The 26,971-nt window shown below is 47.8% G+C and overlaps 1 protein-coding gene across 2 annotated transcripts in view; it reads right to left on the bottom strand.

Moving 5' to 3' along the window:
• Nucleotides 1–26,971, bottom strand: part of Hecw2 (HECT, C2 and WW domain containing E3 ubiquitin protein ligase 2) — a 207,115-nt gene that overhangs the window by 26,323 nt on the left and 153,821 nt on the right. For both annotated transcript variants that reach the window (XM_004628611.2, XM_023712305.1), the window contains exons 17-20: nt 19,710–19,793; nt 16,342–16,451; nt 7,969–8,089; nt 6,726–6,839 (exon numbers count right to left, since the gene is read on the bottom strand). In XM_004628611.2, the coding sequence (XP_004628668.1) occupies nt 6,726–6,839; nt 7,969–8,089; nt 16,342–16,451; nt 19,710–19,793 (429 nt within the window). The remainder of the gene's footprint in view (nt 1–6,725; nt 6,840–7,968; nt 8,090–16,341; nt 16,452–19,709; nt 19,794–26,971) is intronic.

Here is a 26,971-nt window from a genome sequence, read left to right as displayed (position 1 = left end):
GGCTCTTCACCTGGTCGGGCTCGTGAGGGATGTTAGCTGTAGACACACGGAAGGACTCACTCTAAAGCCAAGACAGACCTTTGACTGATCTGATTAGGGTCTGACGTTCAGGAGCGCCTACGGGACAACATGTATCTATCGTAGCTACAATTCCAATGTCTGCATGACGAGTCCAGCAAATTTAATACAACAAGCTGCAGCAGGGCACTTGCACGCGTGGTTGCTACGATGCCTTAGCAACCGCTTCCACATAAATAGTTCATGTGACTCATCGCAGGGGTGGCTGGCTCCATTCCTGTTCTGCCAGTTCCGTTGGTTCCACGGCTAAAGCCTTGGGGTGGTAATGCAGACGCTCTGGACAGTGGGTGTAACCATGGCACAGCTGCGCAGGCGGCGGGCAGCTCTGAGGACCGGCAGACCTCAGGGCGCCAGCTGTGGTCGAGCCCCAAGCTCAGGCCAAACTCTGCAAACACCGCACGTCCCTACGTTGGCACCCTGACCTGCCCCTTGTGCTGTCAGCAGCGATGGATACTTGTTCAGATAGTGAATTTTTTCTCTCTCCTTCCTTATTTTCAACTAAGGATGGCCGAAAACAAAGGAGCCTCAGGAAGGAGACACGGTGGGTGAGGACACCTGCAAGAAGGCACACTGTCACTTCCTGCAGGCAGGCTGGTTTGGGCCCACGTGGCCTTCGGGCCTTGAGATTGATCCGCAAATATTTGTTGCAGCAGGTATCGCACTAGCCACGTGGGCAGGCCCGGGAGGGACGTGGGATTTCCATGCGATAAGCACAGTGGCACTGTGCTTGCAGCCCACAGCCCAGAGCCAGAAGCACCCTTCTTTTGCAAAGTGCGGGCTATCTGGTTAGCCTCGGAACATCTCTTTTTGCTAGAAAACAAGTAGTATTTTAAGTTCAACTTGAAGCTTTGTGGGTTTCTGAGAAATTGATGGTCAAGCTCAGGATCCCACGCTTCTAAAGAAGCTGTATGCAGTCACACGCGAGGACCGCTGGGTCCCCTAGCATCTGGGAAGGGGCAGACTGCTTCAGGCCTCAGCCCTGCTCTCTTTTGCCTGGCTCAGGAGAGAAACGCATAAAGCCCTGACAGGAGGATGCTGAGGAGTCGTCGCACGGCCCACCCAAGCCGTCTGCATGCCTGTCCTGTCCCACCGCAGCTTTGAAAAGCACATGACTGGTATCACGTGGATGAGACCCCTTGCATATTGAGCACATCCACCCTTAAATAAAGGTGTGTTTTCCAGGGCAGCCATGAGCAGAGAGAGGCAGGGCCAGCGTGAACACCCCCTTGAGCCCGGCCATTATTTCTTTAGTTTGGAGTCTCAGGAGTTCGAGGTCCTGGATGCCTCCTTAGAGCACAGAAGTCTACCCAGCGAACTTGACGTCTCATAAACCTTCTTGCTAAGACTTTTAATTAACAGAAAGAGTAATAGGAGGATGCACAGGATCTTATTGCTCCCTTCCCTAGAGAATCAACTTCCAGGCAGAATGGAGCCAAATAAGACTGGTCAGGATTCCATGCAGTTTTTCAAAGCCTTCACTCTCAGTGACTCAGTTTCCCACCAGTTCACTGACTTCTTTCCACCCCTTGTGCCTCACTATGTAAAGCAAGACAACCAAATCAACTGTGGTAGAAATTTTAATGACTTAACAACTAGAACAAAATTCTCAGCTTTGGCCCAGGGTGATAGTTCGGCAGTCTAAGCGTCTGCCTGGCAAACCCAAGGACCCAGGTATGATCCTCAATACCACATGCCCTGCTGGCCCTGCAATGAGCTGGCCACAGAAACCGGGTGTGGTGGCGCACACCTGTAACCCCAGTGCTGGGGAGGCTGAGACAGGAGGATCACTATAAGTCTGAGCTGCGCAGTGAGTCCCTGCACCGAACAAACAAACAAACAAACAAACAAACAAACAAGCAAACTCAGCTCTAACCAAATTAAGCCACTGCTTACAAGTGTGTAAAAACCATCTACTCTTTGTACAATGCCAAGCATAACACAAAGCATGATCTTAGTGGGAAATTCTAGCTGTTAACCAAGACTACACACTTGCATTCATAGACCCCAAGATTAGTTTTGTACTTTTATGATTTAAAGAGAGAAGTCTCCACTATGAATCCTGGAGATCAGTTGTCATCCCGCAAAGTTCTGACCCAGATTTCCCAACAAGTCTCTCTTCTTATTTTAAGAACAGTCTATGCATCATGAGTCAGATCTATGCAAAGAAATAGCATAAGCAGAGCTGAAGTCTTTCTGAATCTGCACATTCACACTGTTTTGGAATACAAATAAATGTATCATTCGTCAAATTAAAACTCCTTTTCCTTATGCGTTGGCCAATTTATTGTAAAGAAAGGCCTAGGGTGTGTGGATGGAAACTGTGTTCTTGAGATGGTACCAATAAAATATTACAAAGTATTAATCCCTTGTAGATAGTGCAAAGTTGACACATGATAATATTCTATATGTCTGTTCAGTGTATTCTATTCTGTAGAAAATTCTGTGATACATGTATACTATCCTACACGTACTATTCTACATGGATGTACAGAATATTACCTGCTACCCTGACCACCTGACAGAGACAGTGTTTGCCAGCTTCCTCTGCTGGTCTATACTTTGCACAGAATTAACTCTCTTCTTTGCACAGAAACCTTGGTATGCTTCTTACCTCATGTAACGACAGAGGCTCATACACAACCAAAAGTTATCCAGAGGCAGCCCCTGGGCAACAAAAAACATCCTTCAGGGAAACAGTCCCTGAATTTCTCTATTGGAACATATATTCTCTTTTAACAAACTATTATAGGATAGTTTCAATATATAGAAAAGCTGCAGACAGTACAGGGAGTTCTTGTACACTCCAGGCTCAGTTTCCCTTTACTGATGTCTCACATTAGATTTCTTGTTATGATTGAAAACCTGGGATCAACCCTCCAGCTTCACTTTCAGAGACTTCCTCTTGTCACCATTTTTAGAAGTCAGGTAGCTGAGGGGACACCTGTACTAGCTTTGCTACAGGTGACGCCTCTGAGGTGGACAGGTACAGTCACCCAAGGTGTTTTTCAGGAATGTGGAGGCCACTTTTGTCTATAGCAAATGGACCCTTCGCCAGGACCTGTGTGAGCATCCCATGGGCAACCTGGCGGGTGACATCACAGGGCTGAAACTGTACCCTGAGATGGCACTAGTGCCACCATATTGTGAGCGTGGCTTCTGCAGGGCTGTGGAGCTGGACTGTGTACTTGCAGACAATCGCTAACTTGACTTTTCCCCGCCCACAAGGACCCCTCCTTTTACTTCAGACCACCCTGTTTCTTGACACAAATACCCCTAAACCCTATTCTTATGAGGTGGATTCGAGACCCCGGGCTCCAGCTTCCTCATGTTTAGTATTCTTATGACTAGATTTTGTAAAACTTGTCCCTTCAATAACTGGCATTTGGGAAAAAAAAAAGTTGGGGCTGGGGAGATGGCTCAGTAGAATAAGCGCTTCCCTGGCAAGCACAAGGGCCTGAGTTCAATCCCCAGTTCCGCCAAAAACAACCCAAAAAACAAAAACTGTCATTTGGCACAGTGGGAAGAAGTGGGAACACAATTAATGAACCAGTATTGATCCATTATTACTAATGAAAATGCATACTCTACCCAGATTTCCTTAGCTTTCAGCTAATACCTACTTTCTGTTCCAAAGTCTCACCTAGGACATGACCTTTAATTATCATGTCTCTTCTTGACTGTCAGTTGCCCAGACTCCTCTGGTTCTGACGACCTTAACAACTTTAAGAGTACTGGGAAGGTGTCTCCCACAAGAGTCAGATGGGGCTGAGCTGATGTTTTCCTCGTGACTGGACTGAAGTGATGGATATGGAAGGAGACATGGGGAGTACAGTGTTTTTATCCAGAAGGTGACAGGTATATTCTACCAACACGGCTTGGGCTACTGACACTAAGTAATTCTGAATGCCTGACAGAGACAGCATCTGCCAGCCTTCTCTACCATAAGCTTCCTTCTTTCCTCTCTTTTCCATACTGTACTGTTGGGAAGAAAGTCACAACGTACAACCCACACATAGGATGGACGGAATGAGACTGAGTTTTCTGAAACTTCTGCACAGGAGATTTAAAGATTCTTTTCCGTTTAGTTATTTATGTATTTGTTCACGCACTTAACTGGGATGGATGTGCACTTTACACTTGGAGTTAAAAGCCAGCACTACTTTATTTGCTTTGCTGCTCAGATAACCCTAGCTCTGGCCGTCGCGAGCTCTTTCAGTTGGCTCCTGTGACGTTCCGACAGCCTACAGCACCTTAGATTTTCTGAGAGTCGCTGTAGATGCTACGAGCTGTTTCAGGCTCTGTCCTGTTTATTCCCTGCACTGGCCCAAGAATTGGCCATCTCTCCAGGCCTGCTGCCTCCCATTCATGAGGATCCAAGACTTGAGTGCCTGACGCCTGCTTTTAAATTCATGCTACTAGATCTTGACATGGAGAACTTACAAAATGACACATTTGGGGGCACTAGAGCTGAGGAAAGGAAAGGAACTCAGAACTTGCATTTTTGTAATTCAGTGAAAAGACCCAGGCAGCTTTTTACTTTGGATAGTTATTACAATCCAGGAAGAGATGTTACTGTCACTTCACATGATACAGCCAACAGGTTTGAAAAGACGCACAGGCTTCCAGAGCCCCTTAATCTCACGCAGTTCTAAGGCTCCTGTATTTCAGCAGGGTACTGTTGTGATCTTTCTAAGCAGTAAATGTATTTTCAGTAATTCAGTGGCAAAATAGTGTCAGCATCTAATAATTTATATGTAAAATGCTGAAATGAGTAAGGTAAGAGCCCTGAAGCCCACCTCTGTAAGCCATCCAGAAGGCACAGGACAAGAGATGGCTCCTGGTAACCAAGGTCCACCGAAAACATCCGCTCCTTTGTTCCCCTGGAGCCACAGGAAATATAGGTGATGCAGGCCTGCACGCTGGATAGCAGAGGGAGTCAAACAGAGGAACCAGCTCACTCAGTAGGGATCCTTCCTGGGAAGTGAGACCCTCAGTCCAGAACAGGGGAGTCGGTGGTATTGGGGTGGCCACACCTCCTGCTCTACCCAGAAGGGATCCCCCTGCCTTTGAGATCTCAACAAACTGGGCTAGGCGCAGCCATGCATGCCCATGGTTCCAGTTCCTGAGGAGTCTGAGGCAGGATGAGGCTGAGGCAGGAGGCTGCGCCCAGGAGCTCAAGGTCATCCAGGGCAACTAACAAGATCTCCTTTTAAAAAAAAGTGTAAGAAAATGAAACCTCCAACACTCCATGGTCCAACAGTGAGGGAGGCAGCTGGAGTCCTGGGGGAGGGAAGTGTCCTCATCCATACCAGACTGGCTCTGTAAGGAAACATCTGGAGTCCCAGGGACACCTGTGTGAGGCTAACCACACCTGCCTGGCTTTCCCATGGTGCACTTGCACCTTAGGGTCACACCAGCCGGAAGTGCATCTGTGTACACTGGAATGAAAGGTGCAGGCGTGCGGCGGGCCTCTGCCCAAAGCTGTCACTTCAGGCACATTGTACTTTATTTGTGGCAGGGAGACAGTTGTCAGTTGTGTGCTGGGACAGCAAAACGCTCCAGTGAGACAAGCACAACTCTAGAGAGCCCGCAGCCGAGGACTTGGGGCTCCGTCCCAGGCCTGGCCCCAGAACCCTGGATGCAAAGATAAAGGGCCTGGGTTAGGGTCCCGATTTTGTGCTTCCCCAGCTCCTCCGTACAGGGAGTTCTTTCACACGTTAGCGTTTCCCCATCACCAGCCATACGCTGAACCAACCATGCACTGAAGGGTTCTGGGGTTGGCTGCTATGACTCTGATTGTATTCCCGGACACGGCTGGCGGGGTGGTTGTCAAACCACACTACCCAACAAACTCAGAGAGCACTCCAGCGTTGAGATAACTCAGACAGTATTTTTTAAGTTTCGGTGTCACAGCTGCAGGTGACCTCTAAGAAGGCATCAGTGAGACAGCCCTGGAGAAAGAGAGAAGCCGCGGGAGGGACGGGGGACCAGTGTGAGGTGACCCGCGCCAACCTCACAGTGCGTGGTGCAAGTCGAGCGCTAGTGTTGGGAGCCTCAGCCCCTTCATTGCTTAGCCCTTCCTGCTGCGCATGCGTGGGAGGGTCACGCAGGGCCCTGGGAGGAAACCTGGGACTCTGCAGGAAGCTGTGCTGGTCCTTGTTCCCTTGGCGCCTGCGCTGCAAAGAGAAACAGTTGAGGTGGACAGCGAGGTCCATTGCCCAGAGCCACTGCCACGGAAGCCTCCTGGGAGAACAGCAGAGGCCCCTCAGCTCTCCCTGACCCAGAACTTCACTAACAGACGACCCAGCGTGGCCATGGAGACCCCAGATCTTCAGATGCTATTCCTTGGGTTTTGCAAAAACCCCAATTTTGCTGTAAAGAAATGCAGGGAGAAGAAACCGAACAAGACTTCTGACCTCCAAAAATGACTTCTGTTACACATTTTAACACACGAACATTTGTCTAGGTCAAATGATCTAAAAACCAGAAGAATCCTTACCAAGGAACTAAAAAGCCAACATGCTCAAGCGTATGAGAACAGCACTTCCTGCCAGAAGGATTTCCTGTTTCTGGCGACCGCAGCGGCGTGGGCAAACATCCGCCCGCAGCCACAGCCTGCGTCCCGGCCGCTTCTCTGTTCTACTCACCCTTCCTCCCCGACGAAGGTGACATACAGCTTGTTCCTCTGCAGGTCTTTTCTGGAGTAGCCCATGATCTGATTAAAAGCATCTTCCAGCAAGTGATCTCTTCGGATAATTAACCTGGCCATAAAAAGACAATTTGAAAAATACAGATTATTCTCTGATCGCTACCTCTCTAGAACTGGGGCCCCTGACATTTAATTTTTGTTTACATCAATGAACTAGGGGACAAGTGAAGTTGCGTCACATCCTCTGTCTGCATCGAGGTATGCATTGTCTTCGGCTCTCAACAGCATTGACAAAAGTTACATAACAGAGTTGCAGGTAACTAGAGCGCCCTGCCCTAAGAAACACCCGAGGCCTTTCCGAGGGGCCAAATCAATTACCTCAGAAGACAAAATCATAAAACCACACACCCCCAACTTCTGTTTACTGAAGGGATAACAGCCCTGTGACATAATACCTTAATCCTGAGTGTACCTAGACAAGGTGCACTCAATCACTAAGTACCTTGGAGAAGGTAGTGAGCCAGGAGACAGGGAGAGAAGAAAAGTTTGTATTTTTCAAAGCAAACAAACTGTCCAATGGTGCTCAACTTTGTTTTAAATTAAGAGCATCCTGGCCAAGTAAGTGTCAACTAGTGACAATTGTCAGCAAGTGACAATGGCCATTACAGTCACCCGTCCATGGACACCAGGTGCCCTTCACTGGCAGTGGAAGGAGAGAAGGGGCTGGGCCAGGGGCACAGTGGCTTTCTGGTGTGGACTCTCCCTCCTCTGCAGGTGGCAGAATGAGCTTTGTTGGGGACATGGGGTGGGCCCAGGGCTGGGGAGTGGTGGTGGCAGGGAATGAAAACAATTCTAGGCCGAAGGGCACGATCCCTGCTGACAGCAAGGTGGAGAAAAACAATATTCTCAAACAATATTCTTCTGCGAAGGGCAGAAATAATATTCACCACTTGTTTTGTTGACAAGTAAAGTTGTTTTCACAGAAAAAAACACACGGCTGATGGCTTTCCTTTATATCTGAGCAATGCCCCCTACATCACAGGAGAGCTACTCTTCAGGACAGGAAGTAACCCAGCTTTTTGTGATTAGTTCCAGAACCGTGTTTTATGTGATCTGGTCCATTACCATGCCTCAAGAACTGCAGAGCCGCACAGAGGCTTGCGGACCCCAATCGCAGGCCACTTCCTAGCCTCCCGGCCTCACTATCGCAGATGGTGCAGTTTGCATTGTTGTTGACTTACTTTAATTTCCCTGGGCCTTGTCCGTATCCTTTAGTCTCTAACTTCCTGTAAAAGTTTCTTAGTTTGGCTTCAAAATCTCGCTTGTAGGGGGCCGGGGCCCGGGCGTTGGCACGCTGAGTACCTGCAGAAGACAGCGAGAAAGGACAGCAGTGTTGGTGCCCACGCTCATGCTGAGCCCACTGCTGGGAACGCAGCCCCATGGCTACCCGGAAGCCGGACAGCGCTCAGGGCCTCTGCGTGGCGCCCGCTCTGCAAGTGAAAGCCTGCCAAGAAGCTTAGCAGGGGCCTCGGCAGCAGGCTTCTGGGTTGCCTTCTGGTGAGAATAAAGATCTTGTGTGAATGGTTCCGAGGGCGGCCGCATGGTTCTGGAATGTGCTCCCTTGTCAGTCCCGCCATGCATGACTCAAGCAATTACTCATGTCTGCTGCTAGCCGTGCAGCATGGAATCTCTCTCCTGGTGCTGAATGAAATCACAGCAGTGAGGCAGAAGTTACAGTGTCAAAGTGCAGGGTGCAGCAGGCTGGGAGAGCGAGCTCACGTCATGCACCCCGAGCTCCCTACCCAAGCAGAGCCACACAAACTTCTTTCTGATATGCACTGTGACTAAGAATGATTTCAGACACACAATGTGCACGCTTCCGATCTCAGGCAACTTATTTTAATATAAAAGTAGAATTCAAACGTAACTGCAGAAGGCACCTGGCCCCTGCTTACCCAAGGAGTAACACTAAGATGGACCACATTCTTAATGCCCCAAGTGCAGTACCTGTAGATTATCTGAAGATACTGATGGCACTCCATAGCCAAGCATTGTTACTAAAATGTGAAAGTGACCCAGTTCCTTCCTCTTTCACAGAAAAATCTGGCCCTGTCTCACAATGTGACGAGGCAGCAAGTTGGGATATTACCCTGATGAGGAATTTGGGACTTGGACCCGAGACATAACAGAAACTGCTGGAAGCTTCCACCCCATAGTTCCCATCGGAATGAAAACAAGCAGAAAACCCCCACGTGGGATCTTGCTCATTACACCCCCACACCGTGCAAGTTCATTTAAAAGTGATTTCACAAGAGAATTGCACCATGGGTATTATTCATTGCGACTTCTGTATTGAGTTCCACAACAGACACCCACGGGGACTCAGGTGGAGCTGCTGTCAGGGACATTGTGGCTGGGGAGACAGAAATAAAACAAACTAAACAATTAGGGAAGAATTAAATCCTGAACAAGACAATATACAAACCACTGAGCAGGGGAGGCAAAATACAGCCCTGGGGCTGCACGAGACCCTGGAGGTCTGTTTTGTCTTCCTATGGTTTAAAAGAATTCAGAGTATTTGCCAGCATTTAATAATTACACTGTATTTTAAGTTAAAATTTCAAGTGTTGAGTTTTTTTCCCTTGAAAATTATTTGGGGACTCATTTTTTAAGGTTGTGTGTCTGATTTAACTCACTTAACATTACAGTCTCATGGTGATCATTTTGATAGCTTGTATTTACATTCCAATTTCCAGGGTTGTTTTTTTTTTTTTTTAACTCAATAAAAATATTAACTTGAAGTTTCCAGGGAAGTGAGTGGAAAGTCTTTTAATAGCTTATTCTTTTTTAAAGAAAAGAAAAATGAACAATAAGAACAATGGTGTAAAGTTTCGAAACAAGATTGTAGGAGAGTAACAGTGGTTAAAGTAGTTGCCTATGTTACAAGATATAGCACAAAAACTTGATCAAATGATATAAGCATATACCTTTCCTTTCAAAGAGCTAATAGCAATTAGTAGTGTAACAATTATCTTGTGTGTGTGTATATATATACATTTTTTTTTCCTTTTCCTTTTCTTCTTTTCTCCTCCCCCCACTGCAGTCTCTCTTCCCTTTTGAGTATGTTCTTCCCATCTCCCAGTGTGCGCTGTGCATTTTGGGTCTTAGTTTATTCTTTCAGCTTCTCACGTGAGGGAAACAATACTGTGTTCACACATGCGAGGCTGATGGACTTCACCTATGAGTTTGCACTCAATGCACGGGACTCTTCGAGGGGCTCACATCTTCACGGGGCGATGTGGCAGTGGGCCGTGCTCTCTGCCTCCTAAGTCTTTGCACTGAACCCCGGGGAGCCAGGAAGCTGCAGAGAGAAGCGAGTGCACAGGCGGAAAGCAAGACAGAGAGGGCTGCAGAGAGGGCCTTGTGGGAAGCTAAGGGTGCAGGTGGGACGGAGAGGTCTCGTCCCCGGGGCAGGGCTGTAGGAGCAGGGTGAGCGCACCTTGCGTGTTCTGAGGAGATCCCACTGACCTGAGCATCAGCAGGAAGTTAAATCAGCCGGGAGGGCTGGGGTTGAGGAAGAGAGGACCTGAAGACCTGGCCAGCCTGCGCACAAGCAGGGGACAGGGAGCCCGAGACCCAGAGCACAGGGGGAGCGCACAGGGATGTTTGCTGAACAGTCGTTTTCAGAATGTGCTGGGCAGAGGAGGGTGGGAAAGAGGGAAGGACAGAGGGGAGGGTGGAGGTGCAGGGAGGCGCAGCCGAAGCGCCCGAGGTCTGTGAGGAGGACGCCCAGCTGGAGCGCCGTGCACAAGGAGAAGGGCCTGCCTGCGGCGCAGGAGGGATGAAGCACCTCGCAAGTGTGGAAGAGGCTGTCGCTGCTGTGACCACCACCCTCATCGCCTGCACCCAGGAAAGGAAGATGCCATTGCCCATGCCATCTCTGGGCAGTGACAGCAGGCTCAGGGCCTGTGCCAGGTCCCTCTGAGGCGAGGGAGGCGCAGCTGCAGGCACACCAAGCTGGAGATGACCGTGCACCCACATCTGCGGTACAAAAGTCCTACACAAGCTGTGTGACAGAATGTCACCATGACACGCACAGAGGCGCACACCAACCCCCTGCTTCCTGCTATCTACCTGTTATTTTGTTCATGTTAGAGAACCACACAGTACTGAAGCTTGTATGTGTGAGGCTTCCCTTACCTGACTTCAAGGTGCGTCTATTTTCCTACAAAGGACTCAACTTTATCCTTCTTTATGGCAGAGTAGTACTCCATGGTGTGCAAATGTCACTTTTTTTTTTATCCACTCACTGTTGATAGACATAGAGGCTGCTTCCCAGATTTAGCTCTTAAGAATTGTGCTGCAGCTGAGGAGATAGCTCAGTGATCTAAGCGCCTGCCTGGCAAGCCTAAGGACACAGGTTTGAACCTTGGTACCAAATGCCATACCAACCCCATGCTGAGCCAGCTACCAAAACTGGGCGTGGTGGCACGTGCCTGTAATCCCAGCACTGGGGAGGCTGAAACAGGAGGATCACTACAAGTTCAAGCTGTGTAGTGAGACCCTGTACCAAATATATAAATTTTTTTAAAAAGAGTTGTGCTGCTACAAACATGGGTGTGCATGTGTCACTGTAATAGGAGGTCTTCAACTTGTTCAGGAAGACCCCTAGAAGGGAGTAGTGGGGTCCAGTGGATTTCTAGTCAAATTCTTAATACATGTCACACTACCACCAAGATCCAGGACGGACACAATGCTGCCTCCACTCTGGAAACCCGAAGTGCTCTTAGAAGACTGAGCGTTCCAATTGCAGGGCAGCCCAGACCCTAAGAGAAGCTCCAGAACATGACGCTCATAGACGGAGCACTTTACGGTCTTCACAGTCTTATGGAAGGAAACCAGCTACACAAGGTCAGCGCTCACCTGAGTGATCGCGCGAAGGCCTGCACTCCTGGATGGTGGGCTTTAGCTAATTACCAGCAGGAAAGCGCCTCAGCAGTAGATATCGGGGCTTTCTCGCCGTGTCAGGGAGCACCACTCCATCTGCACTTACTGTTGCAAATCTGCATCAGATCCAATCACAAGAACCATCTCAGAAGACGCTAGAAAAACGTTGGGCTCCAACTCCTGAGAAGCCAGGGTGCTTGTGACTACAGATGTGCACCTGGGAACCGGGTGGCTTTGAGGCTCGGTCCTGGCCCTGCACTGGCTCCTCCAGACTTTGGCCCGGTGAACACAAATCCCACTCCGTGCCTCCATGTCGAGATGGTCTGGAAGCACATTTTTTTCTGGGTGTACTTCAAAAGCACACATACGCGCAAAACTCCGTGATCTTTTTTTTTTTTTTTTTTTCTGTTAGTGATCAAAATCAAATCACCAAGCACTACTGCAATTTCTGGAAGGCTCTGTCTTCTGAAGCACAGCGCAACACCGGAACTTCAAGGGACAAAACCCAAAGCCCCTGCACTCTTTAACTGAAACAGCTGGCAGAGCGCAGCAGCACCTTCTGTGTTCGCTTTCCTCTCTAGGAGCATGGGAGGATTGGGTCTTGTTTGCTGAGCTTACACACCTATAATATTCAACAACGGAACTTAAAAAAAATTGGGGTGTAACTATGAATGTCCATTTTGTATCTGTGTATTCAAAGTGGTTGGGATAGATATATAGTTGCATTCTCTTAATGAATGGAATGATTTTTTCTAATGGTGTTTGTAAGTAGGATCACAAGTCTGCATCTTGCACAGCAACTAACCACTAAGAAGAATATATGCAGTGTATTATTTGTTGAAACTGTACTTTCGATTTGATTTGAAACTGTCTCATTGCTATCTGTTTATCAATAAAACTTTGAAAAGAAAAAAAAAAAGAGCATGGGAGGGCCTCGGGCTATTTTTCAAGCTTGTGGATACTCATGAGCACACAATTTATTGAAAACAACTTGATGTGCCAATTTAGGAAACCCCTTGTGGCTAGGAAACACAAGAAGGTGCACCAGTGGCCGACACCCTGGCTGCACCAGCGGGAGGACACCACTGACTAAAATTGAAGCCATGTCCGCCTGAGGCTGGGAGGAGAGGCAGACTGAGTGGGCAGCCGAAAAGAGAGAACAGGTGAGGAGTCAGATGAGCAGCTGGCGAGATGCAAAGACTTGGGGCAGAGAGACAGGGAAGAAGAAGACCCCAGTCAAGGAGCCCGCCCGTGATGCACACGACACTTCGTCCGGAGCCCTTCATGACTGCCAGCCCCCTTGAGGCTGTTTCCTTCTCTGGAGAGTGACCCGGTGCTGGTCCTAGCTTCTGGCTGGCCTGGCTCCACACCCAGTTCATATCAGCACCACGCTTCCCCCAAACCGCAGAGCACCCTACTGCAGCACCCAGAGAGCAGGGAGACACAGGACACTTTTACAGAGTTCCAGCAAACAGCGAGTTAAACAGATTCTTACGTGCTGAAAATCACAGCTTTGGTTACCTGGAAAATTCACATAAGAGAGCAAATCTCCAAAAATATTAGACAAATTAGGTGTTATTGAATTTAAATTCCTAGAAATGCGCAGCTTAAACAAACACCCGGGCCCCCTCTTGGCACAGTGAGCCACACGGCATAACTGAGGTTGGGATTGGCATGACAACAGTGCTAGAAAAGTGAGCCCTCACATTCCCGAATTTGGACAAATTTTAGGTGAGCGCTTGGGCAGCTGCAAAAAGCGTGAATCACAGCTTCCAAAGCCCCTCTCTCCACTGCACGCAGAACGGCGGGGAGTGTGGAAGGAGCGGCCTCCTGGGCTCTTTCCGCAGAGAGCACTCAGCTTCATTATGGTCGTCGCTTCCCCAGTATCATTCTCACACCACTGAAAAGGGTGAAACCCTAGTCACAAGAAAAATGATCAGGTCACTTAATTTAAAAAAAAATCTGCTTGGAATGTTGCTTTTATAAGACCTCTAGGGGTACTGCTAGGCGAGGAAGCTGTTTTACGTAGACACAAAAGATTCTTCCACGGTCAAAGCACGGCTGCCGAGTCCTGCCTTGGCACGGCTGCGGCTTGTGCCCACTGGCAGCTGGCAGCACATCCCAGCCTGGCAGAGGCCAGAATATGGGGGTGACTCCTCCTGAAAAGACCACCACAGACAGGGTCACAGCTCAGGTGTGCTGGGGTTACACGTGTCTTTGGAAAACACCTCACACTAACTCTCCCCCACAGGTACCGCGTGCACCTGCGGTTCTCGGTGAAGAGGGGAAGGTGGTCAGCATTTAGGGCCCCACCAGGACTGCAGAAACGTCTGGCCCAGCTCCAGGGCGGCGCGGCTCTCCAGGCCTGCAGGATCCTAGAGCCGCTGACCTGCCTCTTTCTCTGGGAGGACAGGCCTCAGGAAAGGCTCGCGAAGAACCGTGGCTGTCACGAGCGATATCCTACCTGGTGCCATTCCCCTCCTAGGTGTCTTCCCAAGAGGGTTCGGGACATTTATCACTGTGACACATACACATCCACGCTTAGAGCAGCACGACTCACAATACCTAATCTTGGAAGCAGCCCGTATCTCCATCCACAGACCAGTGGATTTAAAAGACTGGTATTTACACACCATGGGGTACTATTCTGCCATAAAGAAGGATAAACGAGCCATTTGCAGCGAAGTCGATGCACCTTGAGACCATAATATGAAGTGAAACAAACCAGACACACGAGCTTAGATATCACAGTTTCTCTTACACAAGAAACCCAAAGAATACACATGAAAATAGAAGACAGACACTAGGAAAAAGGAAGATACATCTTTTGCCAATGGGAAAGAGACCAAAAGGTGGGGCGGGGGCCACCCCGTGACCACCACAGACGTGCTCTCCGCTACCCACCCTAAACCCTATCCCTCCCCCTTCTCCTTCAGACTCTGTTGTGTCCCCTCCACATTTCACGACAACAGTGTCCAGTGTGCCTGGTCCCACCGCCCATTTTCCACCACTTTGGAACGGGTCTCTGCCGTTGGGCAGCGTGTGACCTGTCTGTCCATCAGCCTGCCCTGCTTGGGTCCAGGGGATTGATGGCTTCACACTTTTCAGAGCTGCTGATGGTCTCTGGTCAGACCGGCTCCTCCCTCAGCCCATGAGCAGCTGTGAGCGGTGCCTGCCAGAAGCCTGGCTGCCTTGGAAAGACTTTGCTAGGCTGAGCGTCAAATGTGTAGCTGGCCTTTCGCTCCTCCCCCACCTCAGCCCAAGCCTTCAGCCCTGGGCTCCTCGTGTCCCTGTCCCCTGCCTTCTGCCCAGTCTGGTCTCCCCTGCTTCTGCTCTTCTGGGCTTCCCTGGCCTTTTGTGCCCTGAATTCCCGGCTGTCCCAGCTGCACCCTCTCTGCCATTCATGGCCGTTTTTCCAGTTCTCCGGGGGTATCTCCAATGTGGCGGGCTGGGGATTTCTCAGCAAGGCAGGCCCCAAGCCAGTCCTGTTGTCACCCTTTCCTTCTTTCCTAGTAAGTGGTGCACACACCTGCTACCACACAGTACCAGAATCTGCCTCCCTTCTTCCCCACCTAGGCTGGTGGTCCACAGGTATGCACTCCCATCCTTCGCATTCCCTGAATCCATTCCCTGCCTCCTGTCACAGGCCTACGGCAACTGTCTCCCAAACACCCAGCGCAGCCTGAAGGGAGAATGGATCCCACACATATTCCCAGGGCTGACTCACCACCCCGCCATCGCCTTCAAAGGCAGGGTCGGTGTTGCTGTCCCCTGCCACCAATCTGGTTCCTGCTTGATCGTAGCTGGATGCCCAATAAACAAGCGCTAATGGACCTTTTCCTGTTTGGGGATTCAGCGAGGGTGCAGTTTTGTTATCACAGCTGCATGTGCAAACACGTGCTGCGCACCAAGGAACCCAGAGCCGCTTCCAGGGACACACCTGAGCCTGGATTTCTTTCTACTGAGGTGGGCTTCAATGCTGGTAGCCGTTACCCTGCGCACGATGTTGCCCATCAATGAGAGTAAGCATTGTGGTGTTCCGTCAACACCAACTCTACTTTCTTCAACACACTCGCTTGCTAAGCTCCATTTTTGACCATTTCTTCATGAACGGTAAATTCACTTACCCCATTAATCCTTAATTCACGTTTACCTCTTTCAAGAGTCAGACTTACAAATGCGGGCTCTAGCTGCTCATTTGCCTGTTTTTGCTTTCTCAGTCTAAGCGGTTAGTTGACCCTACAGGGTAAATATCCAAGTTCATCACACTGAATGCCTTACCTTCTATTTTATGTAAATTCCACTTTATTTCTCCATAGTGATACTTTGTCACTGTCTCTCCAATCTGCCTTCCCAGTGGAACTTTTTAAACCCCAAAACAACTAACATAATATTTTGTGCCTTAGCACTTTTGAAGGTATGTTTGGTCCTCCGAATATCCTCCAAGCAAACTGCATGTGTGAGCACATGTCACTTCCGACCCCAACTGTCAGCTCGTTATCTGTCCAAACAAGCCCCCGTGGGAACAAGCCACTCTGAAGGGATGGCAGCTGCCATGCAGGCCGCAGCTGGGTGAGCCCGTCTTTAGATGGAGCCATGCTTCCTGTGGTCCTTGTGAAGGACAGGGTGACCGACGCCCAGGGCCCTCCCTGTGGCAGTGGACTCACCTGGTGAGTTCTGGGGCGAGGACACAGGGGAGCCGCGTGGGGACTGACAGTAGCTGGGGTGCAGTAAGGCGTGTGGAGGCACATAGGACATTATCTCTTCTTCAAACAAGCTGGGGAAGACAGAAAGCAAAGGACACACTGTGGTCAGTGAGGTGTTTCCTTAGCCACGGGGAAGGTTACCCCCTCACACCGACCTGTCCCACCAGAGGCCCCCTCTGCTCTCTGCTGCCAGGATCTGGAGAACCCAATTACTTCCATGATTTTATTTATTTATTTATTTATTTATTTATTTATTTATTTTAGGGAAGGTCTACAGGGTGCTCAGGGTCTCACTACTAGATCGGACTTATAGTGATCCACCTGTTTACAGCCTCCCAAGATCTGGGATTACAGGCGCATGCCACCATGCCCAGCCTCAGTTGTCATCTCAGTGCGCCCGGGGGGGGGGGATAATTTTATATTTTGTAGCATATATTTATTATCTATCCATCTGTATAGAGAGATAAGTAACAGACAATTTTACTTTAGGCACTGTTAAAATTATATAAAGCTCTGTGAGTACGTGGCATTCTTGAAATCTTTTCTTATTCAAAGCTGTTGCCCTGGCTCTGATAGGTACGTGGATAACTAGGACCCATGGCGTTTGTTCCTCTTGCTGGCTAGAGGGCAGGCGATTCTCTGAATGCACCGTTTCCATGCGGTCCCTCTTGCACAGCTGCGTGCCTTCATCAGCAGGTATAACGAGCACACTTTCGGTGCCAGTTTGTGAATGTGTGAAATAATGCCTTGATATAAACACAGCATTAGAGAAAAAGAAGAGCTGCTGGGGAAAACACTCGAGCCTTCCAGCTGCATGAGAGATTACCGACTGGAACTCCAAGCTGCGCAGAGAAGCTGCAGTTCCCCCAGCTCAGCCCAGACAGTAGGCGATATACATGTGTTTCTCTTCTATTATCATATTTCTTGATTCTTTAATCTAATAGTGGGAAGCAGTATCTCATGATTTGAAATTGCATCTTATGATTATGAGCTTATTAGCCTCTCTTCATGAGTTTACTGGCCATGCACCCTTCCCTTCCTTTGATCTTTGCATATCCCTAATCACTTTGCTTTTGCGTTCTCTTCTTTTAAAGTAATTTCAGGGCACTCTTCATCCGTTCATGTCTCTTTGCTGTATGTGTTGTGACTGCTGTTCTCCTAGTTTATTACCCTTTGTCCTTGTGTGCGACAGCATCTTGCATTATATGAACTTACATTTATGTGGCCAAATTTGCCAGTGAGTTCTGAGATCTGCGAGAAGGTCCTGCTTTGCATGACTGGAGTCACTGAGCTATTAACATGGAACAATTAATAAAACCCAAGATCACTTAAAAGCTCTTGTGCTTATCATAGTCATGTTAGAACATAACTTTACAGGGGCTTATTTTGAATTAAATAATGTCCTAGAAGTACACTGTGATTTGCTGACAATGAAGCACATTTGTGCCAGGAGTGATTTTTCCATTTTAACAAACAGAAAAGCTACAAAAGCAAGCGCCAACCCTTACTCTGCATGCCACAAGAACACTGAGTTCATAGTAACCAAATGAAATGGCTCAAATTCCAAAATGCTATAAAAATTAATGAACTGGAGATATGAATTAAACACTAGCATTTTCAATAATGATTAAATATTACTTTTAAGTAGGCACATATAACACATTATTTCATTGCATACTATTAAAATAATAAATGTATTTGGCCACAATCAAGTGAAATGAAGGCCTAGAACTGAGCACATCATTTTTACGAGATAATCACAGAATGGACATACATGAGTGAGTCTTGCACACTCTGCCCATGACACATGAAGCTTCAGACACATGCTTATTCCTCAAGTGGGACAATGTGACCTTGCTCTTCCTAGAAGAGCTTCAGATATTTTTAAATTCAACCACATAGCACAGAAATTCAAGCAATATGTGGTGTTTACGAAAGCACAGCTATTCTAAGGTCTGGTGTAATAAAATAATCAAGAAGATCTACCTAAAGATGGTTTAGTAGGCCGGGGATATAGCTCAGCAGCACAAGTGCCTGCCAGGGAAGTGCAAGGTTCTGAGTTTGACTCCAGCACACACACACACACACACACACACACACACACACACACACACAAAGATGATTTAATGAAGAGAGGGATAATCATGAGTGGGTTTTTTTTTTTTTTCTAATTCCAAGAGCAGAACTCACAGTTTAAATAAAACAAATTTAGAATTCTAGAATGAAGCGAGAGTTATATCCTAGCCAGAATTTTGTAGTAAGATTTTAACATAAACCAAACTTGGAACACCCTCTGATACGTGCAGGCCACCGAGCAAGCTGTGTGACGCTTTCAGAGGTAGCTGCATGGCCGCGGCAGGGACAGCGCTGATGGAGATGGGGCAGCGTCCGCAGGAGCTGCTCAGAATCCAGGGAATAGAGCCGCTGAGGAAAGCAATTTCGTCCTTTCCAATTATGCTTCAACTCCACACTAAAGGGAAACCACTTTGGTAACCATCAAGAGGGCAGTCAAACTACAGCATCTACTGTGGTAACTATGGAGTGGAGAACCAGAAATGGCCAGGTCAAGAACTTCATGAGAAACTTGAGTGGGGTTGTCAGTGCTTGGGATAAACAAAAACAGAGCCTTCCTGGCTCGGGGTGGCGGCCCCATAATTCCGTGCTGACCTCAATGGTGGCTGTCCCAGCCACTGGGCAGAGCACAACGTTATTTTACTCTGGCTCCCTACATTTGAGGGATAATATTAAAAATTAGAAAATCTTTTGAAAATCTGACAGTTTCCCTTATCCACTATTCTAGAATTTAAAACCAAAGCCAATCTAACCATCACAAATGAAAATGCAACTGGCTGGTCACACAAAGGGCTATCAGGTTGGCAGCGAGTCCACGGGCCAAATTTCAACTTTCTGATCTGCTTTCCCAAGCCTAACTCTCAAAACCACAGAGTAAATAAACAATATCTTGAATCAGCAAAAGGACACAAAGCACATTTTGAGAAAAGAATTGAAAGAAAATATAAATATGACCTCTTTCTGACACGGAGGGGTAGCATGAGGACCTCACTTGGTCACCCTCCTGGCCTGCTCTGCGTGGGACACTGATGAGTCCCTACGAGTCCCCTCCACACCACATCCTTTACAGTGGGGGAGCAAAGGCAAAACGAAGTGAAGCCCCTAGAGCAGCACCCTAAATTAACGTGACTATTTCCTTAAGTCTCTAAGGTCAAAAGGGACATTTTGAGGCTACCAACACAGACATGTTGCTTTCCAGAATGTTCCACTGTAGCTGCCGACAGGGGGCTGTCACCACAGGTCCCAGTGTCACCTACCTCAGCAGCATCACAAGGTCTGCGTCACTCGAGAGGCGCACCAATCCTGGGGTCCCTTCCGTTCTGATAAATTGGATCTTCTCCCTGTTAAGACAAAGAAGTGGCTCAGAATATGCAGGACAGGCTTTTGGAAGGCAACTCAATCAGTGGTTAAGCACACTGCCCATAATGTCCACCGCAGTTCTTGGGGCTGCAGATGTGGCAGCCACTCTGTGACCCCAGGAATGCATGTCCCCAAGCCACATGATCTCTGCCTGCAAGAAGGGCCTCAGGAGCCTCCAAACCGCCTCCTCCTAACACTTGACAGGAGGTTGTTTGGCCAGCTGGACATCTTGTACCTAAGTACCACGAGCAACAGCAGTGCCATCCAACCCACGAATCCACTTGGCGCTGAGGCCAGTAGTCAGCCTGCACCTCGGCAGCAGCTGTGAGCTGTGCCCCTGTTCCTCTAAAAAGAGGGGTCCACCCCTTGTTGTCCTAAAAAGAGGGGTATAAGGATGTGACGGTTTCCTGAGGATTTAGCTTTGGAAGCAGACAGTATTGATGCCTTATGACTTCAGTATAAAAGCATATGGCTTTTTAAATAAGTGAGAAACTGCAGCACTGTTTAGTTACAGAGTTGGTGAAACAGACTGTGCACCTACTCGCCCGTGTATGTGCAAATTATATACACGTAGATATACCTACGCCATATAGATCTCAATCCAATGTAACAGCATCAATGCCTTAGTTAATGCTATTTTCCTTATCTTATAAAAATGAATATGGTATGCTGTGAAATTAGATATCTAATTTTACTCTGAGTGTCAAGGACAATATACTCTGATCACCGAACTACTAAATAAAAATTATTCTTTGGTATCTTCATTCAGATTTAGTTCTTATCCACAGAGCATCTGGATTTTCTACTTGACTTTCATAAAGTTCCACTGCATTTTAGATTTCCTAATTCCAAGTTAGGCAACTGCTTCCTGATTAGAAGGCAAGATTTACTTGTTTTGATGGAAAATTCCCCAGTTCGCAGAAAGTGCCTGCCCCTAGCCACGCAGCTTACAAGGCATGGCACAGAGTCGAGGCCTCGCTGTCTCCCTCCCAGCCTCCTCTGACATAATGCATGTGTTGGCACGTGGAGCACTGGAGCATCAGTCGTGGGCAGTTCTCCTTTACTGCCAGAGCTAATTCATATTCTTTAACAAGACTATGAAGAAGTGAGTGGCCGGCGTGTGTGGAAGAGCTGCTAACACGGCCTCCCTGCAAACCTTCTGACAGCAGCAGCAGCGAGGCCGGCACCACAAAGGACACTTCCTCAAAGATGGGTTGTGCACCTGAAGGCCTGTTACCTGCTGAATGGCTTCTGTGAGAAGAAAGATGAACAGCAGCGGGCACGTCTGTCATCCCAGCACTCACGAGGCTGAGGCAGGAGGATCAGTGCGAGTTCGAGACCAGCCTGGGCAACAAAGTGAGCTCAAGGCCAGTCCGAGCTGCATAGCGAGACCCTCTCTCAAGAAGAAGAAGAAAAAAAAAAAAAGCTAAATTAGAATAAAACTACCTTGGAGAAAAATGGCCAATTACCTAACCAAAGTGTTGTATGAGGTTTAGTAACTCTGTGCGTCACCTTGGAGAATCAGAAGCTCTCTGCGACGCAGTTTAGCCCCTTAGTTTGCTGCCACAATGAAACCTGGCAAGTCGGCTGAAACTAAATGGCAAACAGTGTGCACTGTCTCCGACCTGCCTGAGCTACAGGGCTCCATGAATGGGCCGAAAGTACATGTTCTGGACCATGGCCTACAGGTTTCCTGTGAAAAGCAAAGTGACATGGCCCCAGGAATCACAAAGATGGGGGCGCCTGGAAAGGCAGGGGAGGGAAGGGTGTCGGCTGGGAAGCTTTCCACCGCACCCCAGCTCTGTGCTGCTGGGAGGAGGAGGCAGAGGGCCATGCTCCGGGCGGCGATGGACCAGAGGTGTGCTGCGGAGGCTCCAGTCTGTCACTGCGACAGCTAGGACAGGTGGAGCATGCCGTCTGGTGCACATCACACCACTGAGCACTCTCTCATACTGATATTCACTCGATTTTCAGCAGCATTTTCTCAGCACCTCCCACAAGCGAAGCACGGTCGCACACACAGGAGCTCCATGGGGTTGAGACAAAATCAGAAATCAAGAAGCTATCAGCACAGGAGGAGGGGAAGTCAACGACAATTCAGGATTAGGTCAAACTATAAACTGTCCCATCCATGGACCGAACTCTCAAGGCCTTATCCCAGTCTAGGAGGTCTTTTGTGAAGTATTTTCATGTAGAAACAAGGGCACAACGTTATGAACGGCTCAGAGAGTACCTCAAGGCAGAGGAAGACAGAGAAACAGGCCAATGTCTCAGAAATCCTCAGAAATGTTATATCTCTTCTGAGAATAAAAAAGGAACTGCTCCTGGTTATCAGATATTTGCCCAATCTTCTACAGAGCAGTGTTTCTCAAACCCATGTCCTTGTCTATGAGAAATCTTTGGGCAAGATCTTGAATTCTGCAAGAATTTTTAAATTTTATGTTTCCATGCTATGATCAAAATTGCTAAAGTGATAGAAGTGAATTTGTGTGTCACGGATGTTGGTAGTTGAGCCCTGCCACGTGACTCAGCTGCATATCTACATTTGTAGGGCTGTGGCCAAGTAAGAGGAGAGGACTGGGGACTCGTGAGGATTGAGTGAGGAGAGGGTTGTGCTGGTGGCCCCCGGGCCAGCAGGGCCATGCTGGCAAAAAGGAAGGAAGCGGTCCCTGGTGCCTACAGCACAGCTGTCCCCAAAAACAGAAAGCTAGGTTTCCCTGGGGCAGAATCAATCAGCAGCATGAAAATGATGGGATGGGGCTAAGTCACCCAAGCAGCCACGGGCTATGGAGAAAACACAAGAGACTGGTTATATAAAAGGGAGCTCTGCACGCATGCTCAGTAATGCACAAAGATGTCACGGCTTCTCCCAAGACCAACAGCCAGGCAGCAGCCTGCAAATAGAAAGGTGGTGGCAGACCCTGCTCAACCCGGGCCACTTGTGATCACCCGGTTCTTCCTCAGCGTTAGACCTCAGGATGTACCACCAAATACACTTTATAAAATGGCAATCAGTAGCTACAAAGGGAATGTGGTGACTGCTGTAAAGCTACGGGCATGTGAGAGGCCACGAGAGGCAAAATAAAGTGAAGCAGATAAACAGAAGCGACAGGAGCAGCACAGATGCGCCTCTGCGGGCGACGGCCTCTACGCTGGCAGCTCCGCTTCTGAAAACGAACGGTCCTCACCTGAAGTATTACTTCAAGTGCTACTAATTTTCTTAGTTTCTGCCTAACTCATGTGTCTTTTGACTTATGGTTTATAAAATCTATAAGCATAAGAAATCTGTGCCTACACACATGTGGTTCAAGTCCATGTGATGGGTTTGCAAGATTTCTTCTGCTTTTAGAATGAAAAAGAACAGCTTCAACTCGAATTTCCGTGAGTTCGCGGGGGTTTGAGTTTGTCATGAGCTGGGGAGCTGCTGGTGGGGGTTTCTGGGCCTGATGTCTGAGCACTACCCTAAGATGCTTATCGGGTTGCTGGCTAACGTGTAGCGGGAGAAGGGATCCACGCCTGAAGAAAAGCTTACAGCCCAGAGCGTGGCGTGGGGTTCTGAGCTCCGCTGCGCTGTGGCTCCTGCCGTCCGGCTCCCACCACCGTGCTGCGCCCACGGTGAGCTTGGCAAGAGGCGGGCAGGGCACACAACCCAGGGCTCCTCCTCACACTCTTCTCCATGTTTGGAATAAGCAATCTCACTATCACGTTCTGCTGTGGTGGGGGAAAAGGAGAGTCAGAAAGCTGATGTCATGTGGTTTACTGAACCAGAGCCCTCCGAGAGAAGTGCGAAGACAGGTAAAGCAGCAATCTTTTTTCCTTTTCTTGAAAGGCAATGTTTTAGTAAGAAAACCCACAACTGTTAAAACACAGCTCCAAACTGCATGGTGTGGCACATGCAGGAGAAAGTCTCCAGCTAGCTCTGTCACTCAGATCCACAGTGTTTGGGCTGTGTGACCACTTCCTCCCCACACAGAGCCCCTGCAGGAGACCAGGGCGAGCAGAAGATCACCCGAGGACAGGGAGACAGACTCGGGCTGGAACTCCCACAAGAAGCACGCTCCTGAAGCCCAAGAAGGACCGGTGTCCCGCACTCTGCACCTGCAGGCCCCTGCAGATTCGCCTCAGGGACACGGTACGAACCCACTTGGACAAGGTGGGTGACTGGGTGACTTCCGCGTGATCTGAAGACAAGAAAGGAACCTGAGCAGGGACCTCCACACTGGTCCTGAGAGGCGGCAGACGCCGGCTGGCTCCCAACGGCCAGGCAGTGGGGAAGCTCACTATTCTTCCCACCTCTCATGCCACAGGTTACGTTTGCACATTTAGATCCTTACAGCTGTGGGGCTCTTAGGGATTCAGAGGAGTCCAAAAGAGTCAAATCTGTCGCAAGGGGGTATAAATAATCTCCAGGCCGAGAACTAGGAATTAAGTCTCTTTGCCTGTAGCCTCACCTTAAGCCCAATTTAGTATACAAATAAAATACTTAGCCCAGGGCCTAGTACAAGACTTCAAGAATTTAAACTATTGCGTATATTGTCGGGTAGCCTCTGGATGATTTGTTCATTTTATAACAGTGTGATCCTTCTATCAAGAAGTCAAACTAGACTTCCGAGGAGCCGCTTGCTCCGTTCCTGCTGTTCACGACACTCTCCCTGTGCCATCTGCCCACCCCGCACAGGTTTGCTGAGGACCTCTGGGTCATGTGGTAGATAAGAAACTGGTTTTCTCATAAAATCAAAATAATGCTGTGAATCTCAAAGAGATAAGCCCCAGGAGGACTTGCATTTCTCACAATTCAGCAGATGAAAAGTGTGATTCTCAGTAAAGCAAAATTCTATGTAGAGTGGTTCTCCTGGCCTATTACCTCACTGTCTATTACTTTAGTTACGACTGGTCAACTGTAGTCTAGAAACATTAAATAGAGATTTCCAGAAATTGATGCATTTTACGTAACTTTCATTATAATTATCCCAATTGCTCGATTTCATTAGTAGTTGTTGTTGTTCATTTCTTGCCATCTTATTTATAAATTAAACTTCATCCTGAGTGTGAATACATGAACAACCGCACAAGCTCTAAGGGATCCTTTACTCCGTGAGTCCCCGGCATCCCCTGCAGTGTGTTCTCTGCAGCTGGGGGACCCCCTTCAGCAACACCATTCTGGACTCTATAGAAGGAGCTTAGTTGTCATGCCAGAGGGACCCATTTATGATGCATTTCTCTGAACCATAGGCCCATCTTTATTGTGAAGAATTAAGAGCTAGGATATACTGGGGTCTATAGAGGTGTATAATTTCTATAGTTATAATATATTATTACACATTTATAATAAGTTTTTAATCAAAGGTATATTTTATAATTGAAAGTATACTGCTATTTCTTGTCAGTTGGCTTGAAAAAGAAAGATGCCAAAAATTGCACACAACATGCTTACTAGGAAGCACTTGCAACGGGCTCTAAAACATCTGTTCTCTACTCTTAGGGGATGAAATTTCTCACCAGGCCTCTAGGAAGGTGGACGTGTCCCCATGCATCTACGCTGGGGCCCTCATGTCCTCTGCTGCGTGTTGCTCAGCCCTGCGTCTGAGTGTGGAGCAGCCATGCTGCGCTCACAGGGTATGTGTAAGAGTTTAGAGAAAAGCTTCTGGCAGGAATCTGTGCAAACAGCCCTAGAAAGCCGGCACCAAAGCTAATCAGGGAGCGAGAATGCGGCCAGGTGTACTTCAATGACATGCACAGGTGACCTGCTTCCGTGTAGGCACACTATCATTCTTCAGGCCAGTGATTTGCAAGAGGGGCAAAGTAAGCTGAGTCCTGGTGACATGATCAAGGGTGCAAGTTGACTATGAATACGTCAGTTGCATTTTACTGTATGCTTACTATGCTTGCAAAGAACCAAGCGCTTTGGATTTAGCATGTCATTTAACCTTTCAAAGAACGTTGCAGTTAGAAATCCTATCATTTTAGGGTGATACCTTGGGGGGCTGAAAATGCCTCATTCAATGATGAGTAAACTGCAGAGGCAGAATCCAAACCCAGGCCTGTGTGACTCTAAGTCTGAACTCTTATAATAAATACCACCCTAATTTCTGAGAGTCATGACTGCTGGTCTCCAGGAAGAGAGACTTCTATCAGCACTTTCCAATCTAATGATTTTAAATTTAATAATCATGCCTGTGCTGATGGGCCACTGGAGAATGACAATCCTCATCTGGATTTTATACTATTTGAATTTATTATAAGAAATATCAGATGATTGCCACGCAGCCCAGACATCTGAATGATCAGTAAGCAAATCAGAGAAGGACTCGGACACAGAGATGGACAGGTATTAAAAACAACAACAAAACCCTCCAATTCTTGAAAAAAGAAAAATAAAATTCATCAGGATGAGCAGAAGTAAATTCATGCTCTTATTTATTTATTTATTTATTTGTACTGGGAACTGAACTCAGGACCTTGTGCTTACCAGCCAGGCACTGTGCTGCTGAGCTATATCCCCAGCCCAAATTATGCTCTCTATATCAAAGAGTTCAGAGGTGTAACTGAAATTAATATTTTCAGTCCAATACTAAATGTAGAAAAATACATTTTCTGTAAAGTTGGATAAGAAATAGGTTAGAAATTCTGAACTCTGGATTATAATATCAGTCGGCTTTTAGAACTTCTGTGTTATTTGATCATTTTAAAATGGGAAAAGTATTACTTTTAAATTAGGAGTAAAATTAAAGTACAACAAAGCTACAAGGTCACAAAACAGGATGGTAGAAAGACACAGAAGATCTGAGTGCTTTGTTTTCTAGCCCGACGAATCTAAAATACGTATCATTTGCCTTTTGTGGTTCAGAATGTCTTGGCCTCCAAGTTACTGATTTATGAATGACATAAAATACAGAATGGCCTGATTTATACACTAGAAGAGCAGCACCGATGGCGTTCTTGGGACAAAGCAACCAAAAGTATCACAGATGGCATTCTTGTGGCAAGGGAATTTCCATATCAGGCAGAAAAAAATCATCTTCAGGCCCAAAGTAATGACCAAGGACTCCTGGGGCAATCAGGCCTAGCCTGCAGCAGATCTACGGGCGGCAGTTATCACAGAAGAGAGGGAGTTCTCAGCTCAGTGCAGTTTCTTTTTTTTTTTTTTTTTTTTTTTTTT

This window comes from Octodon degus, unplaced genomic scaffold (assembly GCF_000260255.1).
Source record: "Octodon degus isolate 3935 unplaced genomic scaffold, OctDeg1.0 scaffold00025, whole genome shotgun sequence".
Lineage (NCBI taxonomy): Eukaryota > Metazoa > Chordata > Mammalia > Rodentia > Octodontidae > Octodon > Octodon degus.
The sequence above is the reverse complement of the archived record's forward strand: the minus strand, read 5'-3'. Positions and strand labels throughout refer to the sequence as shown.